Source organism: Erinaceus europaeus, chromosome 2 (genome assembly GCF_950295315.1).
Source record: "Erinaceus europaeus chromosome 2, mEriEur2.1, whole genome shotgun sequence".
NCBI lineage: Eukaryota > Metazoa > Chordata > Mammalia > Eulipotyphla > Erinaceidae > Erinaceus > Erinaceus europaeus.
This window is the reverse complement of record NC_080163.1, coordinates 50,004,982-50,030,844: the sequence shown is the minus strand read 5'-3', so window position 1 is coordinate 50,030,844 and position 25,863 is coordinate 50,004,982. Positions and strand designations below refer to the sequence as shown.

General features: G+C 37.2%; 1 protein-coding gene across 4 annotated transcripts; it reads left to right on the top strand.

The window, feature by feature from the left end:
• Positions 1-7,003: 7,003 nt before the first annotated feature.
• On the top strand, positions 7,004-22,613 carry YIPF5 (Yip1 domain family member 5). Of its 4 annotated transcripts, XM_016186361.2 has the most exons (7): positions 7,004-7,159; positions 7,295-7,420; positions 7,750-7,869; positions 16,175-16,347; positions 17,402-17,547; positions 19,636-19,817; positions 21,672-22,613. In XM_016186361.2, the coding sequence occupies exons 3-7, from the start codon at positions 7,760-7,762 to the stop codon at positions 21,832-21,834; spliced, it is 774 nt and encodes a 257-aa protein (XP_016041847.1). In that variant the 5' UTR covers positions 7,004-7,159; positions 7,295-7,420; positions 7,750-7,759; the 3' UTR covers positions 21,835-22,613. The 4 variants fall into 4 exon arrangements, with proteins under 4 accessions (XP_016041847.1, XP_007519063.1, XP_060036250.1 ...); XM_007519001.3 differs by lacking the exon at positions 7,295-7,420 and having other exon boundaries at positions 7,041-7,159; XM_060180267.1 differs by lacking the exons at positions 7,295-7,420; positions 7,750-7,869 and having other exon boundaries at positions 7,045-7,159.
• The last annotated feature ends 3,250 nt before the right edge of the window (positions 22,614-25,863 follow it).

Genomic DNA, 25,863 nt, shown 5'->3' with positions numbered 1-25,863 from the left:
GAGCAGTGCTCTGGTATCTCACAACGTTCCATCTATTTTTCTCTTGTTAAAGGAAAATAAAAAATTTATGAAAAGTGTATTGACATTTTTAAAATCACTTTCTTCACTGATATTTTTGTGCGTACTTGGGAAGTTATATGCATCAGAGATGGGCAGTATAGATTGATGTTGATTTTATATGTATATGGATATACATACCATTTAAACTGTGATCTCAGTCAGATTATTTAATAAACCAAAGCTTATTCATTGGTACAATATGAATACAATTTGAAACTTTTCCCTGCAGGTGGGGACCAGGGGCTTGAACCCAGGTCCTTGCTCACTGTGATGTGTACACTTAACCAGGTGCACCACTACCTGGCCCCTGTAAACATATTTTCTATAATATAATTTATATTGCACACTAATTCCTGACAAATTCCATATTTTGGGAAAAGAGAAAAAAGAAAAGAGAGAGAACATAAAAAGAAGAACACTTTTTTAGTGTTATAAATCCCTTGTTTGAAGACCAACGATTACAATTTTTTTAAAATCCACTTTGGTTGCTGATGAGATCATATCCTTTCTTTAGCTGTACTGATTCAGTAATGAAAATAACGGAAAACATTCATGAGTATTTAGGTGCTGATACTACATGAAGTATGTCATATAATAATCCAGGCAACCATAAAAGATAAACAAAAGGCTTACTTAACTTACTCAAGATCCATGGCTAGCAGGAGGCAGAGGATATTAATTAAAGCCATCTTACTTCAGAGTATGAATCATTAGCTAAAATACATGAGTTAAAGTAGAAGATAAATATATAAGGTAAAATGGAATATTACCTGACAGTCACTAACCCAGTAAGAAGTTACAAGAAATCTTTTTAACAACTTGAATAAATACACTTCTGGAAATGCAGATGTAATTATCACCTATCTGAAATTTTAGTATATGTATACATTATATAAAATTAATATACAATATATATATACAATATATAAAATTTCATATACAATATAATATCATATTATATATAATATAGAGATATAATATGATAATTAAAATGCAGTATAGATGTCACATATTAGGTAAAGGAGTATATTTAGTAGAAACACTGCCTTTTCCTATTCCCATATATAACACAGTACCACTATATTCTAGTGGTTTAGCATACAGACTCAGGAGCCAGACTGTCTGAATTCAAATCTTATGTCTATGATTTCCTCCTACTTCCTAACCTGATAATGTTTGACAAGTTGTTTAGCAGTTATTCTCAGTTTTACCTTGTGTCAGAGATAGAGTAACTACCCACCCAGGCTGTGCTGTTTTAGAGCAATGTGCGTCACACAGTAAGTTTACATAGGTATTAGCTGTTTTCATTTCTAAATGCTTCTCTACACTTTAGCGTGAATGACTGATTATTAAAGCCCAGTTCAAGTTCACTTATACTGATTTTTACATTATTTCCAAGTGTGTCTAAATTATTTAAGACATTGTACTTCTAGTATTAAAATTAATATTAAAATTCTTCCAAAAAATATTATTTATCTAATATTAGAACTTTTTTTATCTGTTACTTAAGATACAATTTGTGGTGGGGGACATGGCATAATAGCTATGCAAACAGACTCTCCTGCCTTAGGCTCCAAAGTTCCAGGTTCAGTCCCCTGAACCACCATAAATCAGAACTGAGCAGTGTTCTGGTTTTTAAAAAATGGTAATATCTTGCTAAAATTATATTATTATTTTAAAATTATCTTTGAGAATTTAAATCCTTGAACTGTATTTAATTGATCGATTCATTCATCTACTTTAATTTTCTATTGAGGCAATGTTGGTTTACAAGACTGTACATTTTAGGGGTACAATATCATACATACTCATGATGTGTTTATACCACATCCATTATCAAAGCAGAGATATGCCTCCAACAATGTTCATTACACCCTTTTCACTTTTAGCTTCTCTCTCCCTTCAATAACCTCAGTGCGTAGTTATAGTATCAGGGTTTGGTTTCCTTTGACTTTGTTCCACTTTAAAAATTATTTTCAAAAGACGTTTAAAAAACAACATATGGGGGGGTGCTGGGCAGTAGCACAGTAGGTTAAGCACACGTGGCGCAAAGCTCAAGGATTGCCCAAGGATCCCAGTTCGAGCCCCTGGCTCCCCAACTGCAAGGGAATCGCTTCACAGTTGGTGAAGCATGTCTGCAGGTGCCTATCTTTCTCACTCTTTCTCTGTCTTCCCCTCCTCTCTCCATTTCTCTCTGTCCTAACAACGACAATATCAATAACAACAACAATAATAAAAAAGGGCAACAAAAGGTAAAATAAATAAATATTTTTAAAAAATATGAAGCCAGGTGGTGGCATATCTGGTTGAATGCACATGTTACAGTGCAAAAGGATCCGGGTTCAAGCCCCCAGTCCCCACCTGCAGGGAGGAAGCTTACTAAATAGTGAAGCAGGTGTCTTTTTGTCTCTCTTCCTCTCTATTTTCCCCTTACCTTTTGATTTCTGGCTATTTCTATCCAATAAAGATAGTTAACAAATTTAAAAAATAAAAACAAAACATAAAATACTTGAGATATTGAAATAAAGTATTCCAATAATATTAAATTATGATTAAACTTCTTTCTCTTAAGAAAAAAAGATCATCTCTGTCCAAAAGGACCTAATGATGTTCCAATCAAATCAATCTTCAACAAATAACAATTCAAAGTAAAATAACTGAAATAACAGAAGCAGAACTTGATGAGAAAACTCTTTTTCAGCAGTAAAGGGTAGTACTGGGAACTATAATTGCCATATCCAGGATATAGAATTACACAATTAATATCCAGAGTCTTTGAAATAAAATATTGTGAACTTACGTTGGTTTTTACCATAATTATAAGGTTTCAGTGTGGAAATTGACATAATGAATGCACAGGAGCTAAAACCTCAGCTCATTTGGTTTTTTGGATAGGGCTGGAAAATGCCCATATTCAAACTTCAATTTTCTGGCATAATCATTTATGAAATACTTATTCTAAAACATCGCAGAAAGATGATAATTATAAAACAACTCAATGTAGTATTAATACCATACTAATAGTGGAGTGTGTGTGTGTGTGTGTGTGTGTGTGATGTGTATATATGTATTAGTGTGCATACTAGCACAGCATAGCTACTGACGTAATCAAGGCATATTATTAAAAGATTTGTTATGGTTCTTGTTAAAAAGTTCTTAACTGGCATAACAGATATCAGAGAAGAACTGAATGGCTATTTCAAACCACCTTCTGTTCCATCTTCTCTTGACCTAGTTAAAGCTCTCTATTCCAGATGACTTTAACAGAGATCAACACATTTACAAAGTATACCAGTTTCCTTTGATACAACTTTCTTGACATAATCCTAGGATAAGGATAAAAGGCCTCCTTGAGTTATGAAACTGATGATCTCAAAATCCTAATTTTTCTACAGGATGTTTCATAGTTTAAGTTTCAGGGCACAAGTTTCTGCTTATGTTTCAAAACCAAACAAACAATATAGAAGACTTAACCATATAACTATGATTTCTTTACATGAGTTCTCAACTGAAACATGGGTTAGAGGAAAGAAAATTCAGTAAATAATGGCAATTGTTTTCACAGACAGGAGCACAATTAGAATGACAGAGACACCCAATAGTTCATGCCTAAACAGGTAGTTACTTTTTTTTATTTTTATTTATAAAAAGGAAACACTGACAGAAACCATAGGATAAAAAGGGTACAACTCCACAGAATTCCTGCCACCAGAGCTCCATATCCCCTCCTCTCCCCAGATAGCTTTCCTATTCTCTATCCCTCTGCGAGTATGGACCCAGGGTCATTATGGGGTGCAGAAGGTGGAAGGTCTGGCTTCTGTAATTGCTTCCCCAATGAACATGGGCATTGAGAGGTCTATCCATACTCCCAGCCAAACAGGTTTTTTTTTTAATGCTATTTATTTATTTATTATAATTGGATAGAGACAGAGAAAAATTGAGAGGTGTGGGTAAGATAGAGAGGGAGAGACAGAGAGATACCTGCAGCCCTGCTTCACCATTTGTGAAGCTTTCCTTCTGCAAGTGGGAACCAGGGGTTTGAACCCATGTCCTGTGCACTGTAATGTGAGCACTTAACCAGGTGCACCACCACCTGGCCCCCAAACAGGTAGTTTTTAATGCTCATATTCTTAACTTTTTTCAAATTTGAGTTGCTATCTCTTTTGCATAGGAACAAATAGAACCATCAGAAGAAACAAGAGACTAGGATTCTTTCATTCATAAGATCACACACCAGATGAAATAGACTATTGCATATTACTAGTAACTAAATACTCGATTTCAAGGATATTGCAGCTTAAAGAAAATATAACCATATAATTTTCAAAGTAGAATAGAATTTAAGAGTGAAATGGGGCAATATTAATAGTTATGTGAGGATGGGGTGAGTGGTGACACACCTGGTTAAACACATATGGTACTATGTGCAAGGACCAGGGTTCAAGACCCCAGCTCCACACCGGCAGTGGTGATGCTTCACCAAAAGTGAAGCAAGTCTTCCGGTGTTTATCTTTCTGTCTCCTCCTCCCCTCTCAATTTCTCTCCGTTCTATAGAATGAATTAGAAAGAAAAAAAAAGGTGGGAGGGATGCTCTCTAGGGCAGTGGATTTGTACTGCAGGCATCTAGCCCCAATGATAACCCTTTAGGCAAAATAATACTAATTAAATAAATAATAAAAATACAATTATGTCAGGAACACTAATCATAATATGGGACAACAGGCTATTTCCAGCAAATCATGAATTATGATAATCATAAAGTTGTATAGGTGGTACTTTTGTCAATAAATCCTAAAATGGTGAGACTGGGGAAAAGTGATAATAATTGGAAGAACTAGTTCAGAAATTCTCTGAAGTAGTAGGAAGCCTCAGTACAGCTACCTAATCATCTCTAGAACACATCCACTGTGTGTGTGTTTATTTTGCTTCTATTTGCTTTGTTATGTTATTTTGCTGTTTTCTTTTTTATGTGTTTTTTAAATTTTATTTTCTCTTTTGTTGCCCTTGTTTTATTGTTGTTGTTATTGATGTCATTGTTGATAGGACAGAGAGAAATGGAGAAAGGAGGGGAAGACAGAAAGGGGGAGAGAAAGACACCTGCAGACCTGCTTCACCATCTGTGAAGTGATGCCCCTGCAGGTGGGAAGCCAGGGGCTCAAACGGGGATCCTTATGCAAGTCCTTGAGCTTTGCGCCACTTGTGCTTAACCTGCTGCACTACTGCCAGACTCCCTTATGTGTGTTTTTATTTGTTGATTTATTTTCATTTGCCTCCCTTGGGGGAGGGGATGTATATTTAGTGTTTTAAGCTGTAAACTTAGTATTGTTTTGAAAACTGGCCCCAGAGCACTGGTCTGACTTCTTTTGTGAAGAAAACCGTATATATCTCAGAGATCATCTGTAAAGTTTATACACTGAACATGGTTCTGTTTATGGATTAATAGCGTGACACTTAAAGAATCTGCAATCTGAACTTTCCACAAAGCGATTCAACACAACAGCCAGAGCAATCTTTTTCAATAGATAATGGTCGATGTGTGCCACTTATCAGCTCATAAGTTTCAAGTGCTTCCCTTTTCGCTTAGAACTAATTAACAGAATCTCACACTATTTTTCTGGTCTGCCTGTTGTCTGAGTCTAACCTATGCCGGTTCCCCTTACTTGCTACCCCTAGTCAGGCCAATGGTTTTCAAACCAAAGTTGTCAAAGCACATTTAGCAACGAATGTCTGGGGAAATTTTCAGTTGCCACATTGGGGTGGAGGATGCTACAGGCATCCACTTAGTGGGGAGAGGACAGGGATGCTACTACAAATATGTAGGTTTACAGGGCTTGGGTGGTGGCGCACCTGGTTAGGCGCACATTGTATTGAGCACAAGGATGCTGGTTTGAACTCCAGGCACCCCACCTGCAGAGAGGTCTCTTCACAAGCTCTGAAGCAAATCTGCAGGTGTCTGTCATTCTCTCTCACTTTTTATTTCCCCCTCCTCTCTCAAATTCTCTGTCTTATCCAATTAAATGGGGGGGGGGGGGGAGACTGTCCTTCAGGAGCAGTGGATTCGTAGTGCTGGTACCAAGCCCCAGATAACACTGTAGAAAAAAAAAATTATATATATGTTTACAGTGTACAAGCATTAGTTGGAACAAAAGTATACAGAGGTTCCAAAAGAAATGTTTTGTTTTGTTTTTCCTCCATCAATGTTTGTTTTCCTCCCTCTCAGGGTCTGGAACAGGCTTTTTACTTTGCACCCTCCTTTCCCTTTCCAATTTTATTTTCCCTTTTCCCTAATGAAATTCTTTACACCCATACCTTTCATCATGATCGTCTTAAAGTGACTTTCCAGACTCCTTTTTTACCCACTTGTAAAGAATTAGGTAAAGTTTAAGAATATTGACAGTTTCACTTGGGCTTCTCCAGGACTCTGCCATTTCCCCACCGGCTCCAGGTGAGTGAGCAGTAGCGTCCGACTTGTATTCACCACAAAACTCCCAGAAACTAGAATGCAACCTTGTATTCGGTGCTATTGAATAAACACTTAACAGTCTCACCTATAAATTGAAAACAATAATCATGTCACAGCGCCGTAAGGATGGACTAAAAGCTAGAAGCTCCTAAGCACAGTCTGAATCACGGTTAAGTCCCGAGAGAAAATGGGGGTCCTTTCAGTTTGTGGAAAAGCTGTTTCATCTTAACGCTAGCAAGCCTTTGCCCCAGCTTTTCCTCTTACAGAGGAAACAACCAGAGTGCTGACCAAGTATAGCTGCGCACCAGCCAAGTCCCTTCTCCACAGCCAGCCCGAGTACCGGAACTACTTTCCCTTTTACTTTCGGCCCGCCCCCGAGACCTAGTGGTCGATACTGCGCATGCCCAATGTCAAGTTTTTTTTTTTTTTTTCCACCCCACCCCCTCCAACTCCGGTGATCTACCGGAGAAAAAAATTTAGCCACCACGCCTGCGCAAAGCGGGCGTGCCCCGGAAGCAGTTCTTTGGCCCTGTGACACGTAGCAACTGGGGCAGTTCAGGGTCTGAAACTGAGTTTGTGGGCTCTTGGGAGCCGCTAGAGTCGCCGCCGCCGCCGTCAGCAGCACATCAGCGTTTGGTAAGTGTCTTTCCCCAGTCCCCTTCCGCTCCGGCCTGTGTGCACAGTCAGCGGTTTTGCCCCGGCTGATGCTTCTCTGCAGTCTGGGCGTAGCGCCCCGGGCCCTCCTCCCCTCAGACCCTCGCTCCCTTTCAGATCCTTGCTGCGGGGGGCGCTGCACATCCTGCTGTGCCTTCCGGCAGCCTGCACTTTCCTGGAGGGCCGCAGACCTAGTTTTTCGAAGAGGTAGTGGCGTTGTCATCTGTACAGCCCGCTTCTGAGGTGAGGAATGGTCTTTGTTGTTTATTCATTATTTTAGAAACAACTACTCCCATGTCCCTGACCCTCACCTCAACACCTTGCGGTTTCTTCAAGTGGAGGGTGTGTGTGTGTGTCCCCATCCCAGGGTCTTGATTTAGAGGTGACTTCTTTCATTTAGTCTCATCCCACTCTAAAGATCCCCCCCCATCCTGTCAGTACAGAAAAAAAGATTTGCAGTCTTCTGGGGGCGGGGGTGGGGCTATTAAGCAAAGCATGGGGGACAAATTGAGTAGTGTCACGAGTGTTAAGTGCTGTTGACTTTTTTTTTTTGTCTTTTTCTTCTTTTGCAGGTGGTTGGCAATGTCAGGTTTTGATAACTTAAACACGGATTTTTATCAGACAAGTTACAGCATCGATGACCAGTCACAGCAGTCCTATGATTATGGAGGAAGTGGTGGATCCTATAGCAAGTAACTTAAAAAAAAAAAATTTATTTATTATTGTATAGAAACAGAGAAACTGAGAGGGAAGGGGAAGATAGAGAGGGAAAGAGACAGAGAGACACCTGCAGCCCTGCTTCACCACTCCTGAAGTTTTCCCCCTGTAGGTGGGGAGCTGGGGCTTGAACCCGGGTCTGTGCGCATTGTAATGTCTATCTTGCAGACAACTATCATGGTCAGATGAAAAATTTTACCCATGTGCTAGCAACTGCTCTGCTAACCACTAACACTTACCCCCTGGCACCCAATAAGGTAGAAAAATAATTCAAGAAAAAAATTGTTTAATGACTTGTTTAATAGTTAAATCTGCCTGGTTTATCAACATTAATTGAAAGTGCTAGTAACATTAAATAATGTAAGTGCGCTATTGTGAATTACCAGGTGATTTTCATATAGCATTTTGTAACCAGTTCTCTTACTTTTCATATTAAAGCCTTGTAGTCAGCAGGCATATATGTAGCCAGTTACAGATTGAAGAGGATAATTCGAAGTCTTTAGGCAGTCAACTTTTTTTTTTTAATAGGACAGTGGTAGTCATCATCTAAAAATGTGCTCTCTATTACTCACTTTTTCATTAAGCTTGTTGGTGACATGTTATTGAATTTCTTTGTTTTCTTAAGATTTTGTTTATTCATGTGAAAGATAGGAGAGAGAGGGAAAGAACCAGACATCACTCTGGTACATGTGTTGCCGGGGATTGAACTCGGGACCTCATGCTTAAGAGTCTAGTGCCTTAGCCTCTGCGCCATCTCCCAGTCCACAGAAATTTCCTTTTCTTTCTCTTTTTTTTTTTTTTTTGTTTGAAGATTTTATTTATTAATGAGAAAGATAGTAGGAGAGAGAAAAAGAACCAGATATCACCTTGGTACATGTGCTGCCAAGGATTGAACTCAGGACCTCGTGCTTGAGAGTCCAATGCTTTATCCACTGTGCCACCCCCCGGACCACCACAGAAGTTTTCTTTTTGGTCAATTAATGGAGCAGAATTTGAAAAAAACACTTTGAGAAATTTTCATTTATTTATTTAAATATATCTTATGAGAATGTAAATAAATGTAAGATTATCCAGAACTCATCTAATGATGGTTATAGCAACAACAAAGCTATGAAAAACATGTTTCAATACAGTCCTGTTTTTAACCAAATAACATTGATTAGACTCAGCAGAACATTTCCATTTAGTGTGCAACCTCCTCAATTTATCTATCTCTCCTTTACTCTCCTGCCCATGTTTACATCACTTAAAGGTCTGTCTTCTCTTCTGATTTACCTATCATCTATTTTCAGTTTTCTACAGTGCAATCATTTGAATATTCTTTTCCTGACTATTCTTAGTGATTCCACTTTATTCTAATTATATAAGTGAGCATTGCTTAAGTACTGGTGAAGAAACTTTAGTTGGTTCAGGTGGAGCCACTACTTCTAGTTAAAGAATACAAGTGTATAGAAAATGGATAGGGAATCCAGGAGGGGGCAGACCAGACTAAGCGCACATGGCCTAAAGCATAAGGACCCAATTCGAGCCCCTGGGTCTCCCCTGCAGGGGGCTCACATCACAAGCATTTAAGCAGGTCTGCAGGTATCTGTCTTTCTCTCCTAATGGGAGAAAGATGGCTGCCAGAAGCAGTGGATTTACAGTGCGGGCACCAAGCCCCAGGGATAACCCTGGAGGCAGGAAGGGCATAGGAAAATAAGAAATAATGTTTTAGTAACAAATTTGGACTTCTGAACTTAATTAAAAAGTTACATAGTCTTCTGTATATATTCAATTAAACCTGCAGCCTAATGACATTTTAAATGTCTGTCTTACCTTGCCGAATAGTTGTTTTGCTAACTTAATAACAGGTCAGCTGATAAATTTATCTTTCTTGATGGCAATCTGAATTCAAATAACATATCCTATCTTCAATCTTGATTTATAAATCCACAGTTTTACATTTGCCCTATGAAGTCAGCTTTAACATTTCACCATTTCCTCTGTGGATACTTCACAATATACTTCATATATCTGTATAATTGAATGCTCTCAAAATAAAACACCCTTTGATCTCAATCAGTTGAGATATGAATGTTGTTTGACAAGTCCCTTATCATATTCTCTAAGATACAGAATAATACTAATTATGCATTTTTAAAGCATTGAATGTATTTTTTTATATTGATTAATAATGTTTGTGGAATAGCTAAGGATTTTCATGGATTTGAATAACCAGCCCAGTATGCTTAGATGCTTTGTCTTTGATGTTGGGGCTCAGGGCTCATAGGCATATCAGTTTAGTATCAGCTGCTTTTCCTGCTTTAAAAGTACTGGTCTAGTCTGTAAAGATCCATATTTTTTATTTAAAACCAGCAGGAACAAGGTCAGCAAAATAGCTCATTTGAATAGTGTTTGCTTTGTCATGAGTGTTGTTCAAGCCCAGCCCCCATCTCACTGAAGGGGGCTTCAGTGCTGTGGTGTCTTTGTCTCTGTCTCTTTATATCTATCTGCCTGAAGAAGTTGGCCTATGATGGTGAAGCTTCAGTGACAAATAAGTAAATAAAGCAGCAGGAATACATCAGGAATTTCCATGAGCCAGAAAAGGAAAATAGTAAAATTGCTGGATATTGTCTTCCCTTTTTTATATCTTGAAGAAGGAATGGTGATGCCATCTTTTTAATTAATGATTTAACTATTGCCTGTGAGAGGGAGATTCATTTGAGGCAGAGAAGAGAGAGGTTAAAAAAATAACTCATGGGAGTCGGGCTGTAGCGCAGCGGGTTAAGCGCAGGTGGCGCAAAGCACAAGGACCGGCATAAGGATCCCGGTTCGAACCCCGGCTCTCCACCTGCAGGGGAGTCGCTTCACAGGCGGTGAAGCAGGTCTGCAGGTGTCTGTCTTTCTCTCCTCCTCTCTGTCTTCCCCTCCTCTCTCCATTTCTCTCTGTCCTATCCAGCAACGACAACAACAATAATAATAATAACTACAACAATAAAACAACAAGGGCAACAAAAGGGAATAAATAAATAAAATAAATATTTAAAAAAAATGAAAAACAAAAAAACTTAAAAAAAATAAAATAAAATAACTCATTGCTTTGACCATAGCATCATAAAAGAAACCAGTCCCTTTTAGTGCCCCCCTCCAAAAAAAACCCACCCATCTATGTGGTGATAATTACTCTGATCTATGTGGTGAGCATTACTCTGATGCAGATTGTCCTGGGGATCAAATAGGAAGCTTTAGGCATGAAAGTCCCATGCTCTTCCATTTGAGCTATTGCCCCAGCTCCAGTGCCATTGTTGAAGCCATCATTTGTTTGCAATATTTCTCTTATATATTATATTTCTCTTATATAAGAAATGCTTACATATTTCATGTTATGTTGGACTAGTCCCTCATTGTATTCTGTATTTACGTATAGCACGCATGTGATATATCTAGTTCTGTGTATGGACTACAGATCATAGAGGGCCCATCAGATATTTCAGGAGTCTTTAACATCAATACTATCTTTGTAACAAAACTGAGACAATTTAAAGCCTTTTTGTTTGTTTGTTTTGGTGTATTGACAGCACACTGATGTTGTAAATGCAGTAATTGGTACCAGGAGCCAAGTGATGGCACACAGAAGATACATGTTACAATTCACAAGGACCCAGGTTTAAGCCTCTGGTCCCTACCTACAGGGGGAAAGTTTCACAGTTAGTGAAGCAATGTTGCAGGTGTCTTTCCTGCTCTCTCTCTCTGTCCAATAATAAATAAATACATAAATAAAGTATTAAAAAAATTCAGATACCTAAGTCTAAATTAAGATTGTGGCATCAAATTGTTCTTGTAATTATCACCACATAGATGGGTGGGCTTTTTTTGGAGGGGGGCAATAAAAGGGACTGGTTTCTTTTATGATGCTATGGTCAAAGCAATGAGTTATTTTTTTAAATACCAATCCTTGAGTACACACATTAAAAAAAAACAACATTGGTGTGACAAAATTACACCTATCTGATTGAGTCACAAGCCAAGCCAGCTGCTTTTTCATGGAAACAGTTGTTATTTTAAGAACAATCATAAGACTGTGGTTATTAGGCTTCAATATTTGACATATGTTTTCTCAAAAATAAATGAAATGAGTCTCTTCAAGGAAAATAATTGATAATTGATTATATGGGCTGGTGGCCAATAATCAAATTTGAGCTTTTGTGCAAAAATGAGAATTTGTGATAGCTTGTATCCACCATAGTGAAAATGTAAATTTCTCAGTAATTGTTTTCTGATGAAATCAGTAATGATTAAAAATGTGATTTCACAAAAGAATAGATGTGCCTATTTGAAAAATCTACATAAATCATACTGACATTTTTTTAAATATTTATTTTATTTATTATTCCCTTTTGTTGCCCTTGTTGTTTTATTGTTGTAGTTATTATTGTTGTTGTCGTTGTTGGATAGGACAGAGAGAAATGGAGGGAGGAGGGGAAGACAGAGAGGAGGAGAGAAAGATAGACACCTGCAGACCTGCTTCACCGCCTGTGAAGCGACTCCCCTGCAGGTGGGGAGCTGGGGTTCGAACCGGGATCCTTATGCCGGTCCTTGTGCTTTGCGCCACCTGCGCTTAACCCGCTGCGCTACAGCCCGACTCCCCATACTGACATTTTTTAACTGGTGAATTTATGTTTCAGTGTCACACATGCTTAAAGAAAAGATTCATTCAAGAAGTAGGAAGGCAGCTCATTGAGTAGGATACCAGCATTGCATGTACTAGGTAGTTTTAATCCTGAGCACCACTTGAGACCAGTAAAGAGAGCTCTGTAATTGATAGAGCTGTACTCTGTGCTCACTCTATCTCTGTCTCTGCCTCTTTCTCATGAAAAGGTAAATATTACCAGGTGACTGAGCAATGGAGTGCCTGGTTGAATCTGGGTTTGATATCAACACTACATTAAAAAAAAATCTACCTCAAACCAATAAATTACGTACTGATTTATGTGTAAATCAATATATTCTAATTGCATAAAAGTTCACCAGCATTGTATTTTTTTTTTTTTTAAAGATTTGTTTTTATGAGCGAGAAAGAGAAGAGAATTCCACTGTCAGCTGTGGAGTATGCAATACTGATATTCTTCCCATATATGTAAACCCTGTACTCTTAAGTGCTTAGCTGTTTTTCCCAGATCAACATATTTTATTATTAGTTTGAAAAGCTTTTTTTTTTTTCCCTGATTGGGGGCTAATGGCTACACTACAATCATTAATACATAGGCACAACCTGAATATAGGGCCCCCTCTCCCATCCTATATCAATACTCCTATACCCCATTCCTTTCCCTTCCCCAGAATCCTTTGCTCTTTGTTACACCATCATACCCAGAACAACTCTTATTTTGATTTGGTATTTGATGTGTTAAAAAAAGAACATTAAAACTTTTTAATTTATCTTTATTTATTGGATAGAGACAGCCAGAAATCAAGAGGGAAAGAGACAGGAGATACCTTCAACACTGCTTTATGACTTACAGAGCTTCCCTTTGCAGGTGGGAACCAGGGTCTCAAACTTAGGTCCTTGCATGTTATAACATGCACTCAACTAGTTGCACCACCACCCAGCCCCTCAAAAAAGAACATGGTAATTTGGGGGGGGGGGCATTTCTGTGCTGCTTTTGGGACTGTAAATTGGTCCAATCCTTGTGGAAAACAGTTGAGATTCTTCCAAATGCTAGAAATAGACCTATGATCCATAAGTTCCTCTCCTGGAATTTATCCAAAGAACACAAAAATACCTGTCTAAAGAGATGCATACTCCTATGTTCATAGCAGCACAATTCACAAAAGCCCAGATTTGAAGCAGCCTGGATGCCCAGCAAAAGCCACAATAAGTAGACAAGAAAGTTAAGGTGTACTACTCAGGAATGAAATACTACTGAGCTATTAAAAATGATGAAGGCCCCTGCTTCCCACTTGCAGGGGAAATGCTACACAAGTGGTGAAAAGGGTCTGCAGGTATCTATCTTCTTTCCCTTTCTTTGTCTCCCCATCCTCTCTGATTTTGTTTGTTCTATCTAATAAAAACTTTTTTTTTTTTTTTTTTTAACAGCATCTCCTTTGTCTCATGTTGGATACAACTTGAAGGAATCATGTTAGATAAGCTATATATATATAAAAAAGAAATACCTGGTGATCTCACTTTTAGGTAGAACTTAACAGACAAAGTCAATAAGGGAAAACACAGTGAAACTTATGCTGGCTGTGTGCTATGTTACACCAAAGCAAAGGACTCTGAGGAGAAGATGGTAGTAACTGTAATTTGATGTTAGTGCATTATTATGGAAATGAACCTAAGTTGGAGATATGTTTTGTAGGCATATGTCATGGGAAGATGAAAGATTGTACTCTTGTGCTTATTGTGTGTGTTATTATTCTGAGTAGTTTTTCTTCTCCACTGAATATTTCTTGATTTCCATTTCTCATCAGTACACATAAAACCACCATAGTCCCATTAATAGTTGCATTGCAATCTGTGCCCATACCACAGTATAGTTACTTAAAGTTATGTTTTGTCTCCCTTTTGCTAGCAAAATGATGCTGCATGGTCCTGGGAAATAGCTCATCTGGTAGAGTATATGCTTTACTATGAGAGGCCCTACTTGGAAACTACAGTACCACAGAAATCTCCACAGATATTGGAGCAATGCAGTGCTGTCTGCCTCTTGTTTCTTTCTCTGAAATAAAATGAAAGAAAAAAGATGATGTAGGAGTGGTGACTCTCACATACTGTTGGCCAGGCAGCACTAAAAAAAATTTAAAAAAGTAAAATAAAGCTACAGTGAATTATATAGCAATATGTAACCAGAAAAAAAATGATAGTGTTTTTATAAACATGGACTGGACTTGTGTAGGAAGACTTGAGAATCCCACTAGACTCTCCCAATGGCTATGTGTAATTGAAAATTTGTTATTGTTTTACTTAAGATGTTCAGTTAATTCAAAAAATAAGTTTAACTTAAAAATCTCAAATGTTAATGAAAGTCATTTGAAATTTTAATATAAAATTAAAATGTTACACTAAATGATTAGTAAGGTTTCTCAGCTCTTTAAATGGCTTTTAAGATAATTATTTTACTTTTGTGTTTATTAATATGTAATTAGATTGATCCCATTGATGTCATATTTTCTCACAATGCTGACAGGGATGTTTAAAGTCACTTCTTTTTTTTTTTTTTTTTAATATTCACTGTTCCCTGTTCTTCACTAAAGTCGCCTCCCCCTCCCTTTTTTCTTTTTCTTTTTTTTTTAACCAAAGCACTGGGTAGCTCTAGCTTTTGGGGGAGGGGATGGGATATGGAGACTGGGTGATGGGAATTGTGTGGAGTTGTACCCCTCCTATCCTATGGTTTTGTTAATGTCTCCTTTCTTAAAAAAATAAATAAAATAAAAAATAAATTTAAAAAATGTAGATTTTGCTTGCTTCTATCTTTCCCTAGTGAGGTAGGGCTTTGGAGAGGTGGGGTTTCAGGTTACATTGGTGAAGTCATCTGCCTAAGGCAGTCAGATTGGTGTCATGGTAGCATCTCTGCAACTTGGTAGCTGAAAAACATTTAAGATTTAAAGCAGAACAAATTGTTTAATAATCAGGAACCTAAAGGTAAGAATAAAGCAGATAAGATTTGGAGTCTTCATGTTAGAAGAAGCTAGGAAGCCTATTTTAGGTATTGGAATGGATAATTTCTTTAAAAGATTTATTTATTCACTTGCAAAAGAAAATAGCATATTACAAAGAATAAAGAACAACATTATATTCAATGGAGATCCAAATTACAATGGAAAATTTCTTACTATGTTTATTATTTTAAGCTTCCACTCATAGTCTTTGGCATAAATTTACAGCCTCTTTTTATGTCATATATGTATTCACTTGGGAAAACAGATTTTTATATTTTCATTTGCTGAATCTGTAATACTTAAGAAATGTGTGAGTGTTCCATTTTCTATTGAAAAACAGACTATAGGGCTAGGAAAATAGCATAATGATTATGCAAAGGATTTTCATGCCTGAGGTTCTGAGCTTCCAGCTTCAGTCTCCAGCATCACCACCAACCAGAACTGAGTAACTCTCTAGTAAAAAAATTAATAATAAAATAAGTCAAGTTTTCATTGTAGATAATCAGTTTGATCTTCATAGTCAACATTTATAAAAACTGACAGGTACTCAAGGAATTATTACTAAGATCCTAGCTGTAAGGGATATCAGCAGTTGGGGAATTTGAAATTCTGAGAACTGTAATTTCCTTTGATTTACAGACAGTATGCTGGCTATGACTACTCTCAGCAAGGCCGATTTGTCCCTCCAGACATGATGCAACCACAGCAGCCATATACTGGGCAGATTTTTCAGCCATCTCAGGTGTATACTCCAAGTGCACCTCAGCCATTCTATGGGAACAACTTTGAAGATGAGCCACCTTTATTAGAAGGTTAGATTGTTTACAGCAGTTGATACTATTTTATATTTAACTAGGCTATGAAAATTAATCTTAATTTGGAGAACTTGCCCTTCCCTTTCAAAAGAACAATGTTGTAGAAGAAAATAGCCTTAATTATCCATTTGGAACAAAATATACGTAAAAGTTCTCCAGGTCAGAGGACACCATCTTTTAAATAGTTTTTTTATAAAATAACTGTAAATAAAGGATGTTAATTTGTGAACACTGACCTTTATTTCAGGTTGTTGATTAAATTCTATCAGTAGAAGAATTTAAAGAAAAATAGCATGTTATTTATTATTTTGCCTTGAAATAAGATAGCAGGAACAGTGATTCACGTATAAGTACTGTGGTTTTTTTTGTTTGTTTCATAGTATTTTTTTTAGTTAGCTTTGTTTATTTGATAGAGACAGCCAGAAATTGAGAGGGAAGGAGGTGATAGGGAGGGAGGGAGACAGAGAGACACCTGCAGCACTGCTTCACCACTTGTGAAGCCTTCCTCCTGCAAGTGGGGACTGGGGGCTCGAACTTGGGTCCTTGCACATTGCAACATGTGCACTCAACCAGGTGTGCCACAATCTGGCCCCTAGTACTTTGGTTTTCAGTTAGTATTCCAAAACCCATAACTTTTTTTGGTCATATACTATTTGAAAGTATACTACAAATTACGAATAGTGCCCTCATAAAATGCACGTATATGCACAAGAACATCATTTTGATTATAATTTCACAGGGCCTAGGTATTTCTGGATCCCCAGCTAAAGAACCCCATATTGATAACTCGGGCCATATATTCTTTGCAATCATGTCTGAAATTGTTTCATCTTATCTTTACTTTTTCTGACCCCAAACCAAAAATTGGATCCATACATAGTAAATAATCACTTATCTACCATAATCAATGAATACTGGACTTGAGGACTTACCAAATTAATGCTAATACTGTATGTTCTCTTTTGATATTTGTTGCTTCATTTTGCGTCCTATTTCAACAATGATTCTGATAAAATATCACATATTCTAATTAGTCTTGTTTTCCTTTTAGAATTAGGTATCAATTTTGATCACATCTGGCAAAAAACACTAACAGTATTGCATCCATTAAAAGTAGCAGATGGTAGCATCATGAATGAAACTGATTTGGCTGGACCAATGGTGTTTTGCCTTGCTTTTGGAGCCACATTGTTGTTGGTAAGCCTCTAATTTCAACTCTGTGAGATAAAGAATAGTCACTAAATGCTCCACCAATAATCATTTTTGAATCTTCCTTTATACATCTGATCTCTGATGCATTTTGGGTAATAGTAAGTTGCATAGATTTTTACCTATTCGTTTATCCATTGATCATACATGAGAGCCTTCTATCCTCATCAAAAGTCCTCTTTAATTCTCTGACATTTTTTTTTTTAGCCTATTGCTCTGGTTTTTGTTTTCATCTTTAAACCTAGACTAGTGTTTTATGTTAGTGCTATTACTTTTCTATATGTTATGTAACTTTTATGAAATAGAACATTAAAAGACAATAGCTTTCCTTGTCTCCTACCTCCCTAAAAATATTGAAATATACCTAAAGTGATAGTTGTTTAGAAATTGTTATTTTATTTCATTTAATCTTGTATTTCTGAATTATAAGAGAAATATGATTATGAATCCAACATGAGGGTTTAAGTCAGCAGAACTGGGTTTTACCTTTATCCTTGCAAGTTAATCCTTCCATTCCCTCTGATAATAATTATATGCCCCCACCTAACAAGATTGTTTAGGAGATATATACGAGAACACTGAAGGTCTAAAGCACCATACAAATATGAGGCTTTAATTTGTCAGTGGACGCAACTGAACTTTTAAAAAAGATCTTTTTAAAAAAGTATGCACTCTTGGGAGTCAGGCAGTAGCTCAGCGGCATAAGGATCCCAGTTCAAGCTCTGGCTCCCCACCTACAGGGGGGTCATTTCACGAGTGGCGAAGCAGGTCTGCAGGTGTCTCTCTTCCCCTCCTCTCCATTTCTCTCTATCCTATCCAACAATGATGATGTTGACAACAACAACAGTAACTACAACAACAAGGGCAACAAAAGGGAAAATAAATAATAATAAAAAGCACTCTTATGTACTTATAAATAATAAGCCTGACAAAAATTTCAAGAATTTTTCCCACTTAACCTAATCTGTACATGCATTTTTATATTTAATTTTATTATGTAAAAAAAATCTGATAAATATTTTTTAAAACTTATGTATGGACTAGTTTTGGTATTAATATGATCTAAATACAATATTTGCTCAAAGCACTTGACTAAGAGTAAAATAATTCTGATTTAATTGACCTTTATCCTTTCAGATGTCTTTTATAAGAGTGGAAGTGTGAAGGTTTTATTTTGGTTAAAGTGCTATAAAAGTCAACCAAATTTTTGAGAAAGTAATAATGAAGAAATTTTTCATTATTTTCCTTATGCCAGATTGTTAATTTTTTTCCTCCTCCTCTACTCACAGAACCTGACTTCCTGTTTATCCTGCCCTCCTCCCTCCTAGTTCCTTTGGCACCCTTATAAAGTGAAAAATAAAATAATCTCGCTGGTATAACAATTATGGCTACATCTGCCTGTGAGAATAAATTGCTCTGGGGTAATTTTGATGGAATTATGTGCTTGCAAGTCACATTAGCTATTACTTAAACACTCACAGTGATTTTCCTTCTGGACTTGGCATTATTTGCTTAAAAGTAATAACATTTCTTTTACCTTTCTTTTTTGGGGAAATCCACTACTGTAGTTGGTTGCACCATGATTTTATATCTTTTTTAAATGTTTTTATTTATTTTTATTATTGGATAGAGACGGAGAAATTAAGAGGTGAGAGAAAGAACGAGACAGAGAGACATCTGCAGCCCTACTTCACTCGTGAAGCTTTTCCCTTGCAGCTGGGGACCAGGAGCTTGAACCCAGGTTTGCACACTGTAATGTGTGCTACTGCCTGTCCCCTAATTTTATATCTTTATTCATTTCTGTGCCAAACTCAAATGCTAAAGAGAAAACTGGAGTCAAATATGTGTGTGTTGGGAGGTGGATACCTCAGACTTTTACAGATATATGTAATAGCCCATATGTTTACTGTTTGTTTTATCTCGACACAAAAAATAAATAATTTTGTAGATATTTGTGCTTAAAAATTGAAAGTCTTCTGCATGCACCAATTTAAGTCTGCATGCACCAATTTAAGTAAAATAAAAACAAAAATAACATTTCCCTTCTTTAACCTGTAGTCTTTTCTCTACCTGTAGGCTGGCAAAATCCAGTTTGGCTATGTATATGGAATCAGTGCAATTGGCTGTCTAGGAATGTTCTGTTTATTAAACTTAATGAGTATGACAGGTGTTTCATTTGGTTGTGTGGCAAGTGTTCTTGGATATTGTCTTCTTCCCATGATCCTACTTTCCAGCTTTGCCGTGATATTTTCTTTGCAGTAAGTACTGATTTTTATTTTGGGGTTGATCAATAATTGACTGTAATTAGCAGTTAGCTTACCATAAGTTTCAAATCACTGATTCCACAAACTTATTTAATAGTGCCTCCTTTGAGTTAGAACTGTGTTTCATGCTTTTTTGAGACTGAACAGTAGGAAATACTTAGAAATTTTTATATCTGTCAGGCTTGCCTCAAATTTTCCCATGATAAAGCATTTCACTGATTTTGTATTTACTTACTCTTGTTAATCAGTTGAACAGTATTGGCTGTTATCTTATATATTATGTGAGAAAGGCCAACTGTTAAGACTATACCTATCTCTTTGATAATTTTAGACTGTATCTTATTCTAGAAGATCTTTAGCATCTGCTAAAATGAATAGTAAACATATTCTTTGGCAGCTTTTTAAATAAAAATGAAGCATCTTTTTATGGCAGGAGGCTATTATTAGCTTACCATATTCTCAAGTGTACTTAAATACGTGTAATTTTTAAATGATATTTTAGTTCAAACTAAAATGAAAAGTGTAAATTGCTAGCAAAATTCCTCCCCAAAGTCAGTGTATAGATGAGTCCCTCAAAAATTCAAGATGTTCGGGAGTCGGGCTGTAGCGCAGCGGGTTAAGCGCAGGTGGCGCAAAGCACAAGGACCGGCATAAGGATCCCGGTTCGAACCCTGGCTCCCCACCTGCAGGGGAGTCGCTTCACAGGCGGTGAAGCAGGTCTGCAGGTGTCTATCTTTCTCTCCTCCTCTCTGTCTTCCCCTTCTCTCTCCATTTCTCTCTGTCCTATCCAACAATGACAACAACAATAATAACTACAACAATAAAACAACAAGGGCAACAAAAGGGAATAAATAAAATAAATATTAAAAAAAAACACTTTACTTATAAAAAAATTCAAGATGTTCTTATAACTAGTGCTAGTGAGGGTAACATGCAATTATCAAGGCTTGCTATATTCACAAAGTCAAAACAGGTTTAGAAAAAAATACTATCAACTGCTAGAAACTAGAGATCTGGTAAGATAGTAACTTCATAGAGACTCTACTTTGAACAAAAATATTTCACATTTTTAATGTAGAATTGATAAAGTTGAACTTTACAGGAAATTATTCTATTACAGTAGTGTTCACAACATTAACACTTTCTCCCAAGGGACATTTGGCAGTCTAGTGATAATTTTTAAATATTACACTAGTTATAGTGGAGCTAATTAATATCCTGTGGGTAGAGGTCAGGGATGTTGCTAAGTTAACAGTGCAAGTAATAGCCCCCACAAAAAAGTACAGCTAGCCCCAACATTAATAGGGATTTTTTGTAGAAAGGAACAAGAAATATAAATGACCTTATTCTCACATGATATAATTCAGCAGTGTTGAATGCATTATGAAGTATACTTTACGTGGGTGGAGGTGTTTATTTTCATTTTCATGTATGTCTGCATGTGGATTAAAATGTTTTTCTTGGGAGTCGGGCTGTAGCGCAGCGGGTTAAGAGCAGGTGGCGCAAAGCACAAGTACCGGCATAAGGATCCCGGTTCGAATCCCGGCTCCCCACCTACAGGGGAGTCGCTTCACAGGCGGTGAAGCAGGTCTGTAGGTGTCTGTCTTTCTCTCCTCCTCTCTGTCTTCCCCTCCTCTCTCCATTTCTCTCTGTCCTATCCAACAACGACGACAACAACAATAATAACTACAACAATAAAACAACAAGGGCAACAAAAAGGGAATAAATAAATAAAATTAAAAAATAAAAAATAAATAAATGTTTTTCTTTAGAATTATTTATTGTATTTTTATATAATATCATCCACTGTTTTTTCCCCTTTATCTCCTTTTCCCTTGTTGGTTACAGAGGAATGGTAGGAATCATTCTCACTGCTGGAATTATTGGATGGTGTAGTTTTTCTGCTTCTAAAATTTTTATTTCTGCATTAGCCATGGAAGGACAGCAACTTCTAGTAGCATATCCCTGTGCTTTGTTATATGGAGTGTTTGCCCTCATTTCTGTCTTTTGAACTGAATTCATCTGGATGTGGACATCATTGGGCCAAATACAAAAAAAGAACTTTGGACTTCTTCAACCGGACCAGCAAACTGCTGTGACGTAATTTTCATGCAGTTCTAACATTTGACTGTTGGAGCAATGGAAATAAACATGTATCTTTCATTCATTTTTATAGAACTTTTGAATACAATATTGGATTTATCTGCAGTGTGACTAGCCTGTGCTTACCAAATAAGAAGTGCAACCTTTGAAAACAGCGTTTTTCCTTACAAATTATATTATGATGTTTTTGATAGATTTTTATTGACTGTGGAAACAAATCACATAGTTGATCATCTTTCTTAAAAGCAACCCTGTCACAGAAAATAAGACACAAGACTTATTGCAGCAATATTTTTTTCAAGAGACTAAGAAAGAAAACTCGCCTGTTTCTCAAGTCAGATGCATTTGAAACAAAGTTATACTAAAGTAGAGTTTTATGAGTTTGCACTTCAATTTAACATTCCTTTTTTTTTTTAATGAAAACTTAGAGATGCAAGAAGTTCACAGTCTACCTTACTGTAGGCATGAAGTGAGAACACCGGTTTAGATAAAAGCGATAGCTAAACCTTAATAAGCTAAAGTTGGTCACATTAATGCATATAGTTGGTTCTCTATGTTTCCCCAGGAAAAAGAAAATCAGTAACCTTTTTTTGACGAAAAATAATTTAAAATGTCACACATTAAATATTGCAGTTATCAATGTAAAGTTTATTTGGATCTTATAAATTAAATTTTTCCCAATTTTAATCATGTCTGGTGAGATTATTTTTATTGAATCACAATGTTGTGTCTTACTTAATTTTTACTTCCTGTGTTAATTCTACAGCATAACGTTATGTATGTTTCAGGTTTGCGTGCAGTATACACATTATTGTCCACTTGGAACTTTGATCATAGGAGTGACACCTTTAAACCAACTTACTTACTACACTTTCCCTTTTTCCTTTTGGCAACCAGGAATTGGTCCTGTATCTTAAAGCTTATTTTTATTTAATTCATTTCTATTTTTGTTTTGAAAAAATGTTTCACTATCTTTATTTATTGGATAGAGACAGCCAGAAATGGAAAGTAAGGGGGAGATAGAGACACCTGCAGCACTGCTTCACCATATGTGAAACTTTCCCTCTAAAAGTGGGGACTGGGGGGTCCTTGTGCATTGTAACACGTGCACTCAACCAGGTGAGCCACCACATGGCCCCTATATTTATATACAGCATAAAATAAAATGCAATTTTTGCCTTTCTCTGATTTGACTGAAAAATTTCTATTAAAATTAGCGATTACTTCTAATTTAATTTTTTTTATTTATTTTTTATTTAAGAAAGGATAAATTAACAAATCCATAGGGTAGGAGGGGTACAACTCCACACAATTCCCACCACCCAATCTCCATATCCCACCCACTCCCCTGATAGCTTTCCCATTCTCGATCCCTCTGGGAGCATGGACCCAGGGTCATTGTGGGTTGCAGAAGGTAGAAGGTCTGGCTTCTGTAATTGCTTCCCCGCTGAACATGGGTATTGACTGGTCCCTCCCAGTCTGCCTCTCTCTTTTCCTAGTAGGATGGGTCTCTGGGGAAGCGGAGCTCCAGGGCACATTGGTGGGGTCTTCAGTCCAGGGAAGCTGGCTGGCATAATGACATCTGGAACCTGGTGACTGAAAAGAAAGTTAACATACAAAGCCAAACAAATTATTGAGCAATCATGGACCCAAAGCTTGGAATAGTGGAAAGGAAGTGTTAGGGGGGTACTCACTGCAAACTCTAGTGTACTTCTGCTTTCAGGTATATATATTTGCAGTAGTTTATGGATACGTGTGAACATACGCTCTCTCACAGAAACTGGTGTATATCTAGGTTTTGGGTCTTTGTTAGAAAGTGAACCACCTGGGATGAAATTAGAGAATACTATGTAAGGAAAGGTCTCACCCGAGTAATGAAGCTGAAGGGTTGTCATTCCACATGTGAAGTCTCTGGACACAGTCTGAGCTGAAGCATGTTGAAGTGGCAATCGTTGTGTTGATTAGGTTGTGATCGGCAGATGCAATATTATTTGATATGGATTGGGAGAGGCATACGGGAAAGTGGGCCCTATCCAAAGGTTCAAGGACTGGGGGAAGTAGAGGCTCTATAGTGGAGATGTGAGGTTTCTGCTGTCTTAGGGTTCAAAAAGACAATGGATAGTTAATGTTATCATCACATTATTTGGTAATAGGGTTAACTTTGAAAAGTCCTTTTGTTAGGGTTTGCTGTACAGTACCCAGTATCTTGTATATAGCTGTGCTGTTGGTTGCTTCTGATCTACTTGGTCTAGGCTTTTGAGAGAGTCCGCACACCAAATACACATCCTATATATTAAAAAGACTCAGTCTGTGTTTTAAAAACTTTGAGGCATACAATTAATTTTCCCCCTCATATTAATTATCTAGTGATTTATATGACTACACTTTCCTAGGTGTGTACATAAATACCATTCCCACCACCAAAAGACAGTGACCCATCCCTCCCACCCACTCCCACCCCCCACTGGCCCAGGAAGCTGCATGTCTAACCCTCACCACAGGGTATTTACTTTGGTGCCCTACTTACAATTTAGTCAGGTCCTGCTTTTAGTTTCCCTTTCAGATCTTCTTAGTCAACTTCTGTTGATGAGTGAGATCATCCCATACTCATCTTTATCTTTCTGACATCTCACATAATTCCTTCTAGCTCTGTCCAAGATGGGTCAGAGAAAGTGGGTTCATTGTTCTTGATAGCTGCATAGTATTCCATTGTGTATATATACCACAGCCACTCATCTGTTGTTGGGCACCTGGATTGCTTCCAGGTTTTAGCTATTATGAATTGTGCTGCTATGAACATAGGAGTACACACCTCTTTTTGGTTGGGTGTTATGGAGTCCTTGGGGTATAACACCAGGAGAGGAATTACTGGATCATATGGAAGGTCCATGTCTAGCCTTCTGAGAGTTTTCCGGACTGCTCTCCACAGAGGCTGTACCAATTTACATTCCCACCAGCAATGCAAAAGGGTTCCTCTGTCCCCACATCCTCTCCAGCATTTGTTGCTGCTGTCCTTTTTGATGTATGCCATTCTTACAGGAGTGAGGTGGTATCTTAATGTTGTCTTAATTTGCATTTCTCTGACAATCAGTGACCTAGAGCAGTTTTTCATATGTTTGTTAGCCTTTTGTATCTCCTCTGAGGTGAATGTTTTGTTCATATCCTCTGCCCATTTTTGCTTTTTTTGTTGCTAAGTTTGCTGAGCTCTTTATATATTTTGATGATTAGTTTCTTGTCTGATGTATGGCATGTATGGCATGATTAGTTATTTGTCTGATGTAATGGCAGATCTTCTCCCATTCTATGAGGGGTGTCTTTGTTTAATAGTTTCTTTGAATGTGCAGAAGCTTTTCAATTTGATGTAGTCCCATTGGTTTGTTTCTGCTTTAGTCTTCCTTGCAATTGGGTTTATTTCATCAAAAGATGTCCTTGAGGTGTAGGTGGGAAAGTGTTTTACCAATGTTTTCCTCTAAGTATTTGATTGTTTCTGGTCTAACATCCAGGCCTTTGATCCATTTGGAGTTGATTTTTCTTCCTGGTGAGATAAAGTGGTTCATGTTCATTCTTCTGCATGTTACAACCCAGTTTTTCCAGCACCATTTATTGAAGAGAGCTACATTCTTCCATTTAATGCTTTTCGCCCCCTTATCAAAGATTAGATGTACATAGGTGTGGGGATTAATTTCTGGGCTTTCACTTCTGTTCCACTGGTTTGTGTGCCTATTTTTGTTCCAGTACCATGCTGTTTTGATGATGATGGCTTTATACTATAGTTTAAAGTCTGGGAGTGTGATGCCTCCATTTCTATTTCTTTTCCTCAAGATTATTTTTTGCAGTTCTAGGTGTTTTCAGGTTCCAGATAAATGATTGTAGTGTTTGTTCTATTCTCTTAAAGAAGCTTGGTGGAACTTTGATGGGTATTGCATTAAATTTGTAT